The 12,463-nt window shown below is 43.2% G+C and overlaps 1 protein-coding gene across 5 annotated transcripts in view; it reads right to left on the bottom strand.

Moving 5' to 3' along the window:
• LOC125450039 (tubulin alpha-1C chain-like) overlaps positions 1-12,463 on the bottom strand; it is a 38,356-nt gene that overhangs the window by 12,326 nt on the left and 13,567 nt on the right. For 2 of the 5 annotated variants that reach the window (XM_059643198.1, XM_059643197.1), the window contains one exon: positions 6,251-6,559. The exons of the other annotated variants lie outside the window; for them this stretch is intronic. In XM_059643198.1, coding sequence (XP_059499181.1) covers positions 6,251-6,508 — 258 coding nt within the window. In that variant the 5' untranslated portion in view covers positions 6,509-6,559. The remainder of the gene's footprint in view (positions 1-6,250; positions 6,560-12,463) is intronic. 5 annotated transcript variants of the gene reach the window in all.

The raw sequence follows: 12,463 nt of genomic DNA, 5'->3' as shown, positions 1-12,463 counted from the left end.
TTTTTGTTATCTTCATTTAATTTAGACATTATAGATTTTATTTAAGAAAATAAATGTATTTTAAAGTTTTTTTGCATCTGTGCTTGTGGTCAATTTAGAACCATGAATCTACATGAAATGACTGGGTGACACAATGTCGAGGGAGAAGATAGAAGAGGATGAATGTAGCCAGAAATTGAGTTCATCGAGTTCAATGAGGTTGCATTCAGGAAGTCAGCGAGCATTTCAGTCATTTAAAACTCTTTACCACTGATCATGATGACCTGATTGCTGTTTGGGTTTAATGATTAAATGGAGAACATAAATCTAAAAGCTGCAGCCCTGTGGAATATAATTCTGTTGGATCAAGGTCTGGTGGGCGTAAATCTGATTGATGTGTGTTTGATGGATCTTTGAAGCTTTCTGCCTACAACCCTGCACATTCTTTCTTTTCAATTAACCCGACTCTCTTTAATACCGCCACTAAACATGACTCCAGCACTCTCTCAGACTCACACACCAGATCTTACCCCATTGCAAAAAAAGTTTCTTTTCATTGCTCCATTTGCCAGTTTCCTTAAACCTGCATCCTCTTTTTCTTGATCCTTGCACTGTGAGGTGTTTCTCCTTATCCAGACCCTTATTATTTTGAATAGCTCCATCACATATATTTTCAGTTTTCGCTTCCCTACGGAAAACAGTCCCTTTCTTTGCAGTCTGTTGGAAGCACCTTATCCCTGGAACCATTCTCATGAATCTGTTCTGCATTGCATCTCTTTTGTGACTTCTACATTATCCTTCTCATCATTCAATATGTTGCAAGTGTATGGTATATGGTGTACTCTGTGCACCAAGGTTTAAGTCATTCATACAGATATGGAAAAGTTGAGGATGCCTACGTGTGGAGAATGTGCAAACTCCACACAGAGAGTTGCCTCAGGCTGGAATTGAACCCTGGTCTGAAATACTGTAAGGCAGCAGTGCTAACCATTCAGCCACTGTGCCACCCTATCTGGTCCAGATCTCTTAGGCTATCAAATTAGATTTCCCCTGATTGATTAATCTTACTTTGGATGCTTCTTTATCATGTTCCTTAGCTAATCTGAAGACTACGTACCACTGTCACTGTGCCCTAAGTATTCTCCGACTGACATTTGATTTACTTCGCCCTTTCATTCCTAACAAACAGTGCCCTCAATCACAGGGTGGTGAATCTCTTAAATTCTGCACCCCAGAGGGCTGTGGAGATTTGTTTATTATGTTCAAGTGAGATACCAATAGGTTAATATGTACTGAAAACACAAATACAATTCATTTGGGGAGCAGGTGTACAGGGGCCTGGGTGTAAACATGTGTAGAACATTGCGGTAACAGGGCAGGTGTAGAGTGCAGTTAATAAAGTACACTGTGTTCTTGGTTTTGTTAATAGGGCGATACAGTACAAGAGCAGAGAGGTGCTGTTGAATTTATACAAGACGCTTGTTAGACCTCAGCTGGAGTAATAGAGGAAAGGAGTGAACGCATTGGAGAGAATGCAGAAATGGTCAACAAGAATGTTTTCAAGAATGAAAAACTTCAGTCATGAAGATAGAAGTTGGGGGAGGATTCTTGGTCATAAAGGGAAAAAGAATGAGAGAGTATAGATTTGAAGTGATGTGACAATAAAGCAATGGTGATGTGAGAAAAAAAACTTTTTCATACAGTAAGTTATATGGAATGAACTATTGGGAAATATGGTGAGGCAGGTTAGATTGAAGTCCTTAAGAGGAATTAGATTAAATATTTAAACGTACAAACAATACAACAAAAGTAGGCCACTTGATCATTTGAATCTGTTCCGCTATTTAATATAATCATGGCTGATCTGATTTTAACCTCAACTCTACATTCCTACACATCCCTGATAATATTTTATCCCATTTGTAATTAAGAATCTACCTCTGCCTTAGAAACAGTTAAAGATTCTGCATCCTTTGCCTTTTGAGGAAAGGAATTCTAAAGACACACAACTCTTTGAGAGAAAATATGTTTCCACATCTCTGTTTTAAACGGCTGTCCCCTTAGTTTTAAATTATGATCCCTGATTCTAGATCCTCCAACAAGAGGAGATACTCTTTCCACATCTACCTCGTCAAGTGTCCTCAGGATCTTAAATATTTCAATTAAGTTACCTCTGACAGTTCTAAACTCGAGACGATAAAGCCTTAGTCTGAGTAGCCTTTTCTCATAACGTAATTCACTCATTCCAGATACTAGTCTTGTCAACTTTCTCCGATCTGCTTTCAATGTATTATCATCCTTCTCTAAGTACAGTGGCCAGTACAAAGAACAAAGAACAAAGAAAATTACAGCACAGGAACAGGCCCTTCGGCCTTCAAGCCTGTGCCGATCCAGAACCTCTATCTAAACCTGTCACCTATTTTCTAAGGATCTGTATCCCTCTGCTCCCTGCCCATCATGTGTCTGTCTAGATACATCTTAAATGATGCTATTGTGCCCACCTCTACCACGTCCACTGGCAACATGTTCCAGGCACCCACCACCCTCTGTGTAAAGAACTCTCCACGCATTCCTCCCTTAAACATTTCCCCCTCACCTTGAAATCGTGACCCCTAGTAATTGAGTCCCCAACTCTGGGAAAAAGCTTTTTGCTATCCACCCTGTCTATACCGCTCATGATTTTGTAGACCTCAATCAGGTCCCCCCTCAACCTCCGTCTTTCTGATGTAAGTAATCCTAATCTACCCAACCTCTCTTCATAGCTAGCACCCTCCATACCAGGCAACATCCTGGTGAACCTCCTCTGCACCCTCTCCAAAGCATCCACATCCTTTTGGTAATGTGGCGACCAGAACTGTACACAGTACTCCAAATGTGGTCAAACGAAAGTCCTACACAACTGTAACATGACCTGCCAACTCTTGTACTCAACACTCTGTCCGATGAAGGAAAGTATGCTGTATGCCTTCTTCACCACTCTATCGACCTGCATTGCCACCTTCAGGGTACAATGGACCTGAACACCCAGATCTCTCTGTTCATCAATTTTCCCTAGGACTTTTGCATTTACCACATAGTTTGCTCTTGAATTGGATCTTCCAAAATGCATCACCTCACATTTGCCTAGATTGAACTCCATCTGCCATTTCTCCACCCAACTCTCAATCTGTCTATATTCTGCTGCATTCTCCGACAGTCCCCTTCACTATCTGCTACTCCACCAATCTTATTGTCATCTGCAAACTTGCTAATCAGATCATCTATACCTTCCTCCAGATTATTTATGTATATCACAAACAACAGTGGTCCCAACATGGATCCCTGTGGAACACCACTGGTCACAGTTCTCCATTTTGAGAAACTCCCTTCCACTACAACACTCTGTCTCCTGTTGCACAGCCAGTTCTCTATTCATCTAGGTTGTACACCCTGGACCCCATGCGACTTCACTTTCTCCATCAGCCTACCTTATCAAATGCCTTATTGAAGTCCATGTATATGACATCCACAGCCTTTCCTTCATCTATCTACTTCATCACATCCTCAAAGAATTCTTTCAAGTTGGCAAAACATGACCTTCCCTGCACAAAACCATGCCAATCACTAATAAGCCCATTTTCTTCCAAGTGTAAATAGATCCTATCCCTCAGGATCTTCTCCAGCAGCTACTCCACCACTGACGTCAGGCTCACCAGTCTATAATTACCTGTATGATCCTTGGCTACCCTTCTTAAACAAGGGGACAACATTAGCAATTCTCCAGTCCTCCAGGACCTTATCCATGCGCAAGGATGCTGCAAAGATAGCTGTTAAGGCCTGAGCTATTTCCTCTCTCACTTCCCTCAGTAACCTGGAATAATCCCATCTGGACCAGGGGACTTGTCCACCCTAATACCTTTTAGAATACCCAACACTACCCCCTCCTTATGCCAACTTGACCCAGAGTAATCAAATATCTATCCCTAACCCCAGCATCCGTCATGTCCCTCTCCTCGGTGAAAGCCGATGCAAAGTTCTCATTAAGAATCTCACTCATTTTCTCTGACTCCTCGCATAACTTCCCTCCTTTGTCCTTGAGTGGGCCAACCTTTTCTTCAGTTACCATCTGCTCTTTATGAACGAATAAAAGGCTTTGGGATTTTCCTTAACCCTGTTTGCTAAGGATGTTTCATGACTCCTTTAAGCTCTCTTAATTCCTCGTTTCAGATTGGTCCTACTTTCCCAATATTCTTCCAAAGCTTCGTCTGTTTTCAGTCACCTAGACCTTATGTATACTTTCTTTTTCCTCTTTGCTAGTCTCACAATTTCACCTGTCATCCACGGTTCCCTAATCTTGCCCCTTCTATCCCTCATTTTCACAGAGACATGTCTATTTTGCACTCTGATCAACCTCTCTTTAAAAACCTCCCACATATCAAATGTGGATTTACCCTACAACAGTTGCTCCCAATCCACATTCCCCTGCTCCTGCTGAATTTTGCTATAGTTGGCCTTCCCCAGTTCAGCACTCTTACTTTAGGGCCACCCTCGTCTTTGGCCATCAGTATTCTAAAACTTATGGAAGTGTGATCCCTATTTCCAAAGTAATCCCTACTGAAACTTCAACCACCTGGCCGGGTTCATTCCCCAACACCAGGCCCAGTATGGCCCCTTCCCAAGTTGGACTATTTACATACTGCTCTAGAAAACCCTCCTGCACGCTCCTTACAAATTCTCTCTCTCCATCCCGAAGCATCTATGTTCTGGGATATTTAGTTGCCAATCTTGCCCTTCCCTCAACAAAGTCTCAGTAACGGCAATAACATCATACTCCCAAGTCCTAATCCAAGCCCTAAGTTCATCTGCCTTACGTACTACACTTATCACATTAAAACAAATGCACTCAGACCACCTGTCCCTTTGCATCCATCATCTGCTCTCTGCCTACTCTTCCCCTAGTCACACTGACTTCATTATCTAGTTCCTTACAGGCTTTAGTTACTACCTCCGTAGTATCCACTAACCTCCTCATTTGGTTCCTATCCCCCTGCCACATTGGTTTAAACTGACCCCACTAGCATTAGCAAAGGCACCCTGTAGAGTATTGGTTCCAGTGCTACCCATCTATAGACTATCTGATTTATAATAGTCCCACCTCCTCCAGAACTGGTCCCAATGTCCAAAAAATATGAACCCCTTCCTCATGCACCATCTCTCAAGTCATTTATTTATCCTGCCTTTTCTTTCATTTCTGCTCTGACTAGCATGTGGCACTGGAAGCAATCCTGAGCTTACTACCTCTGGGTCCTACTTTTTAACATGGCTCCTAACTCCATAAATTCTGCTTGTAGGGCCTTATCCTGTTATTTACCTATATCATTGGTGCCTATATTCACCACGACAGCTGGCTGTTCACTTCAGAATGTCCTGCAGTCTATCTGAGACATTCCTGACCTGTGCACCTGGGAGGCAATATACCATTTGGGAGTCTCGTTTTTGACCACAAACTGCCTTTCTACTCCCCTTACAATTGATTCGCCTATGACTATGGCCCTTCCAGTCTTTTTCCCGCCGTTCTGTACAGCAGAGCCAGCCACAGTGCCATGAACCTGGCTACCGCTGCCATCCCCTGGTGAGCTATCTCCCCCAACAGTATCCAAAATGGTATACCTATTTCGGAGGGAGATGACCACAGGGAACACCTGCACAGCCATCCTGTTTTTTCTCTACCTTTTGGTCACCCATTCCCTTTCTCCCTCAGCAATCCTAATCTGCAGTGTGACCAATTTGCTGAACGTGCTATCCACGACTTCCTCAGCATCATGGCTACTCCAAAGTGAGCCCATCCGCAGCTCCAGCTGTCATGTAGTCTAACAAGAGCTGCAGTTGGACACAACCCTTGCATGTGTAGGAATCAGGGACATCAGCCGCGTCCCTGAGCTCCAACGTTGAGCAAGGGGAGCATAACATGGGTCTGGGATCTCCTGCTAATTTCACTTTTAAGCTTAACTTAGTCCTACTATAATATCAAATACTAGATAAATGAAATTAAAAAAATTTACTAAATCACTCTACTTACCAGCACATGACAAAAAAAAGAAAAAAGGAAACCCTTACCTAATCCACATACCACAGAACCTTTTTTTGTGGTCAGAGGAGGAGGGTGGGTGGGAGACATAACACGTGTAGTGTCTTGGGTGTAGCCACTGCCCAAATATATCAGTTCATTCACTTTCTGAGAGCGCAATTCGACCACTCCTACTCAGCTGTGCCACCGAAATGAAGAACTTACCTTCGCGGCAGGCCCCTGGTCTTTGTTCTCACCACTCCTGCTGCTGCAGTAACGTTCAAAGTAGTCCAGATATGGCTTCTCCAATGCCCTGCATAACTGAAACACAATGTCCCTTCTCTTGCATTCAATTCTCCTTACAATAAATAATATTCTATTAGCTTTCTGTAGCTGTGTACTAACCATCTGTGATTCATTCACGAGAACAGCTGGTTCTGTCTGCATTTCACAGTCCACAGCTATTAATTTAGTCTTTTTCATTTTTTCTGCCAAAATGAAGTGGGCTGGGTTGATAGAGAGAATCTGTTCTTACTAGTAAAAGGAATGAGAACAAAACAGCACAGAATTAAAGTGTTGTGCAAATGAAGCAAGGGTGATGTGACAAGAAGCCTTTCTATTTAGCCAGTAGCTAGGGTATAGAATGCACTGACTGGAAATGTAATGGAGGCAGGTCTAATTGGGGTATTCAAGAGGGATTTGAATAGAAATTGTATAGCGGCACATTGGGAAAAGCAAGTAGATTGGTACTAGGTACTGGAACCAGTGAAATCACAATGCATCAAACAGTCCTCCTTCTGCATCGGAATAACACTTTGATTCCATGATCTTGTCGGCCTGAAAAAGACCCACTTCCTTCTACTCTCTGTTTCCTGTTAGCAAGTCAAATTTATGTCTATGTCAATATGTTACTTCCTATACCTCATACACGCATGAGCTTTTATGTTCCATAATATGCTTTGATGGAGCACTGTATCAAATGTCATTTATAAATCTAAATATAATGCATCTCCTGGTTCCTCGTTATCTACTGCACAAATTATTTCATGAAAGAATTCTAATAAATTGTTTAAGCATGCTTCCCTTTGACATAGAAATACAGAAACACAGAATACAGGTGCAGGTGTAGGCCATTCCATCCTTTGATTGCTCTGCCATTCAATTTGGTCACAGCTTATTATTCAATTCAGCACCACATTCCCGCTTTCACCCCACATTCTTTGATCCCTTTTATCGTAAGAAATATACCTACTGCTTTCTTGAAAGCCTTCAATGTTTCGGCCTTAACAATTTCCCATTGCAGACAACTCCACAGGCTCACCACTCTGTCTGTGAAGAAACAGTGTACTTTATGCCTTGATAGTGCACAAAACAACACTTACCACTGTATCTCAGTACGTGTGACAATAACAAGTAAAATCACATCACTGCTCATTTTTGTCCTAAAAGGCTCAGGTCAGCCCACTGCAGACTCATGCCAACAACAAAGTTGGTAGAGGCAACTTGGCGCCAAAGAATGGTGACATGATTCCGGTGGCAGCAGCACAGCTCTAGGACATAGCTGGGCCTGGGTACCTGACAGCATGGCTGAGGCAGCATGCAGGGACCTGGTGGCACCTGAGTGTTTGCAGACTGAGGGATGGACTTCGTATCTTTGTTTTTCTGCCATGAGGACTCAAGGTGGAAGATGGGAGTGATCTGGATGTTTCCTTTCCGTTTGAGTGTTTGTTTTATTTCTGTTTCTGTTTTAAATACTGTCTTTCGTATACCAAGATGGTGCCAGGGAAAGGTGACCCTGTACATTTTTCACTGTATTCCTCTACTCGAGTACACATGGCAATAAAATCTAAATCTACTCCTTAGCCTTCAACTGTGAACCCTGGTTCTGGACTTCCCAGTCATCGAGAACATCCCTCCTGCATCAACCCTGTCAGAATTTTATAGATTTTTATGAAATTCCACGCATTCTTCTAAACTCTCGTGAATATAGTCTGACAGCAGTTATAAAGAAGGGTGAAGGAAAAAACGGAGTTAATGTTTTGGGTCCGGTGACTGAGGAAGGGCCACCAGACCCGAAACGTTAACTGCCAAAGCTGCTGAGCTTTTCCAGCAACTTTGTTTTTATTACTGATTTACAACATCAGCAGTTATTTCGGTTTTTATTTAGCATTGGACTTAACTCTGTTTCCTCCCCACAGATGCTGCCAGATCGGCTTTTTCCAGCACCTTCTGACTTCGTGTATTTCGGATCTCCAGTACCTGCAGTTCTTTGCTTGATAATAGATACTCAGTTTTGATAAACAAGCATCTGTGCCAGACTTTGATTTGGCATTTAGTTTCAAATCCAGAAATTGCTGGAAAAACTCAGCAGGTCTGACAGCATCTATGCAAAATAATTAGAGTTAACATTTTGGGTCCACTGACCCATTCTCAGAATTGATGGCAGCTAGGAAAATGTTGAGTTTTATGCTAAATTTAGGGTAGGGGGAGGGGGTAAGGAGTAAAGGATAGTGGCGATAGTCCCCAAACAGAGAGTGGAACAGTTGGACAGACAAAGACATGGATAATCATCAGCTTAGGAGGGACAAGGGTGTTGAACAGGGTGTAGTCAAGGTAGTCAGGTCCTAAAGGACATAGCTGCTAGACTGAATCTGTGCGGGTAGCGAGGGGACCAACAAGAAAGAAAAACATACTTGACCTCATCCTCACTTATCTGCCTGCCACAGATGTATCTGTTTATGACAGTAGCAGAAAGCGTGGCCATTGCACAGTCCTTGTGTAGGTGAAATCCCACTTTCACATTGACTGTAACCTCCATCGTGTTGTGTGCACTATCACCATGCTAAATGGGATTGACTTTGAACAGATCTAACAATTCAAAATGACGTATCCACTAGGCACTGCTGGCCATCAACAGCAGCAGAATTGTACTCCAGCACAATCTGCAACCTCGTGGCCGGCATATTCCCTGCTCAACTATTACCATCAGGCCAGGGGATCAACCTTGGTTCAATGGAGAGTGCAGGAGAGTATGCCAAAGACAGCACAAGGCATTTAGTTGTTTCAGCGGTGGGAGTCAAGGAGGAAGCGCAAGGGCAGCCTGGGATTATAAAAGCCCTACCTTGCGTGACTCATTTTTCAGCAGCAAAGAGAGAGGCGAAAGCGAGGACCGGGGCTGCCGGGAATACATTGGGGCGGTGGCTGAACCCGAGACGCTACACGTGAAGTGTCTCCCGCCTGCCCTCCTCCTCTAACCAAAAAAAAGGACTCAGTGGTGTGTTGGTAAGGCAGGATTTTTCTCTTTTTTCTATTTCTTTTGTATCGTGCAATTGGTTAAAAATTTACTTTCTTTCTTTATTTATCTATTAATTGGTTATTTGAAAAAGACCATAGCAGGGAAGAATTAGAAAGTATTTAACTCATAGATTTACGTAAAGTAATTAAATAATTAACTGCGTAGTCATGGCTGGACAGGTGATGTGCTGTAGCTGTACGACGTGGGAGCTGGCTGAGCCCATTGTGAATGGCAGTGACCACATCTGCAGCAAGTGTTAGTTGCTGGAAGAACTCCAGCTCAGAGTTGAAAATCTGGAATCTGAGCTTCAAACACTGTGGCACATCCGGGACAGGGAGAGTGACCTGGGCGATATGTTTCAGGAGGCAGTCACACCTGGTAGATTAAGTAATTCAAATTCAGTTAGTGATCAGGGACAACAGGGTGTGAGTGCAAGTGAAGAAGGTAGGGGGGACCCTGAGTTCAGGAGTGGAGGAGCCTCAGCTTTTGACCTTATCCAACAGGTATGAGATACTTGCTCCCTGTGGGGATAAGGAAAACGGCTGGGGGGGGAGGATGAGCCAGCTCACCATGGCACCATGGTGCAGGAGGCCATTCAAGAGGGGGGAGCAAAAAGACAAGTGGTAGTTATGGGGGATTCTATAGTTAGGGGGATAGATAGTATCCTTTGCCAGCCGGATCGGGGGGTTCCACATGGTATGTTGCCTGCCCAGTGCCAGGGTGCAGGACATCTCTGACTGGCTTGAAAGGATATTGATGTAGTCGTGGGGGGCGGGGGGGGGGGTGGTTGGGGTGGCAGAGGATCCATTTGTTATGGTCCACATTGGGACTGACAACATTGGCAAGGCCAGGACAGTGGACTGTTTCGGGATTATCAAGCACTAGGAACGAAATTAAGGAACAGACCCTCGAGGGTCATAATCTCCGGATTATTGCCCGAGCCGATGCTTAGGGATAAGAAAATTAGGGAAGTAAACATGTGGCTAAGGGAATGTTGTGGAAAGAGGGGTTCCATTTCATGGGGCATTGACATCAGTTTTGGAACCGGGGGGTGGGTGGGGGGGATCTGTACCGATGGGACGGTCTCCACCTGAACCAATCTGGAACCAGCGTTCTTGCAAAAAGGATAAATAGGGTGGTCACTAGGACTTTAAACTAGTGAGTCGGGGGGAAGGGAAAGTGAAAATAACAGGGAGTATGATAGTAAATATAAAGGTAAGCAGCTGGTTAGCATGTGTGCAGGAGGGTTTAAGTTCAAAGCAGACTATGGATGAAATAAAAAGGAAGAATAACTCAGGTGATATTATTAGAGATGTTGGAAGTCATGAGGGTAAGAAAGCTAGCATAAAGGCACTTTACCTGAATGGTCATAGCATTCGTAACAAGATTGATGAGTTAACGGCACAAATCATTGTGCATGATTTGGTAGCCATTACGGAGACACGGTTACAGGATGGTCACGACCAGGATTTAAATATCCAGGGGTACCAGACTATTCAGAAGGACAAACAGGAAGGTAAGGGAGGTGGTGTAGCTCTGATATTCAAGGACAACATCAGGGTGGTGCTGAGAGATTATATAGGTTCTGTGGAGAATGAAGTTGAATCCATTTGGGTGGAAATTAGAAATTCTAAGAGGAAAAAGTCACTGATAGGCATAGTCTATAGGCCACTAAATAATAACATCACATTGGGGTGGACAATAAACAAAGAAATAACTAATGCCTGTAAAAATGGTATGGCAATTATTATGGGGAATTTTAATCTACATGTAGATTGGTCAAACCAGCTCGGTCAGGGTAGCCTTGAGTAGGAGTTCGTTAAGCGTATCCGTGATAGTTTTCTGGAACAGTATGGAATGGAACCGACGAGGGAGCAAGCTATCCTAGATCTGGTCATGTGTAATGAGACAAGAATAATTAATGACTTCATAGTTACGGATCATCTTGGAAGGAGTGATCACAGTATGAATGTATTCAGAATACAGATGGAGCGTGTGAAGATAAAATCCAATACCAGGGTCCTATGCTTGAACAAGGGGGACTACAATAGAATGAGGGAGGACTTCGCTAAAGTAGACTGGAAACAAAGATTTTATGGTAGGACAGTTGATAAGCAGTGGAGGACTTACAAAGCAATTTTTCAAAGTGCTCAGCAGAAGTATATTCCAGTGAAAAGGAACGACTATAAGAAAAAGGGTAATCTGCCATGGGTGTCTAAGGAAATAAGGGAGTCTATCAAATTGAAAGAGAAGGCATACAAAGTGGCCAAAAACAGAATGAAACTAGAAGACTGGGAAAACTTTAAAGGTCAACAAAAAGCCACAAAAAGAGCTATAAAGAAAAGCAAGATAGAACATGAGAAAAAACTAGTGCAGAATATAAAGACAGAAAGTAAAAGTTTGTATAAATATATAAAACGAAAAAGAGTGTCTGAAGTAAACTTTGGCCCTTTAGAGGATGAGAAGGGGAATTTAGTTGTGGGATACAATAAAATGGCCGAGGCATTGACCAGGTATTTTGTATCGGTCTTCACAGTGGAGGACACTAATAACATGCCAGTAATTGACAAAGAGATGAAGGTAGGTGAGGACCTGGAAACAATCATTACTACAGAAGAGGTAGTGTTGGGAAAAATAATGGAGCTAAGGATTGATAAGTCTCCTGGCCCTGATGGAATGCATCCCGGGGTACTAAAAGAGCTGGCAGGAGAAATAGCAGGTGCACTGGCAGTAATTTTCCAAAATTCACTGGACTCTGGGGCTTTCCCAGCAGATTGGAAAACAGCAAATGTGATGCCACTGTTTAAAAAGGGAGGTAGACAAAAGATGGGGAATTATAGACCGGTTAGCTTAACCTATGTAGTGGGGAAGAAGCTTGAGTCTATTATCAAGGAAGAAACAGCATGGCACCTCGATAGAAACTGTCCTGTTGGACAGACGCAGCATGGGTTCATGAAGGGCAGGTCATGCTTGTCAAATCTTTTGGAATTCTATGAAGCCATTACGAGCAAGATGGACAATGGGGACCCAGTGGATGTGGTGTACCTAGAATTCCAAAAGGCCTTCGACAAGGTGCCACACAAGAGGCTGCTGCATAAGATAAGGATGCAAGGTGTTAGGGGTGAAGTGGTAGCATGGATTGC

The sequence above is a fragment of the Stegostoma tigrinum genome, chromosome 49, assembly GCF_030684315.1.
Source record: "Stegostoma tigrinum isolate sSteTig4 chromosome 49, sSteTig4.hap1, whole genome shotgun sequence".
NCBI classification, from domain to species: domain Eukaryota; kingdom Metazoa; phylum Chordata; class Chondrichthyes; order Orectolobiformes; family Stegostomatidae; genus Stegostoma; species Stegostoma tigrinum.
The sequence above is the reverse complement of the archived record's forward strand: the minus strand, read 5'-3'. Positions and strand labels throughout refer to the sequence as shown.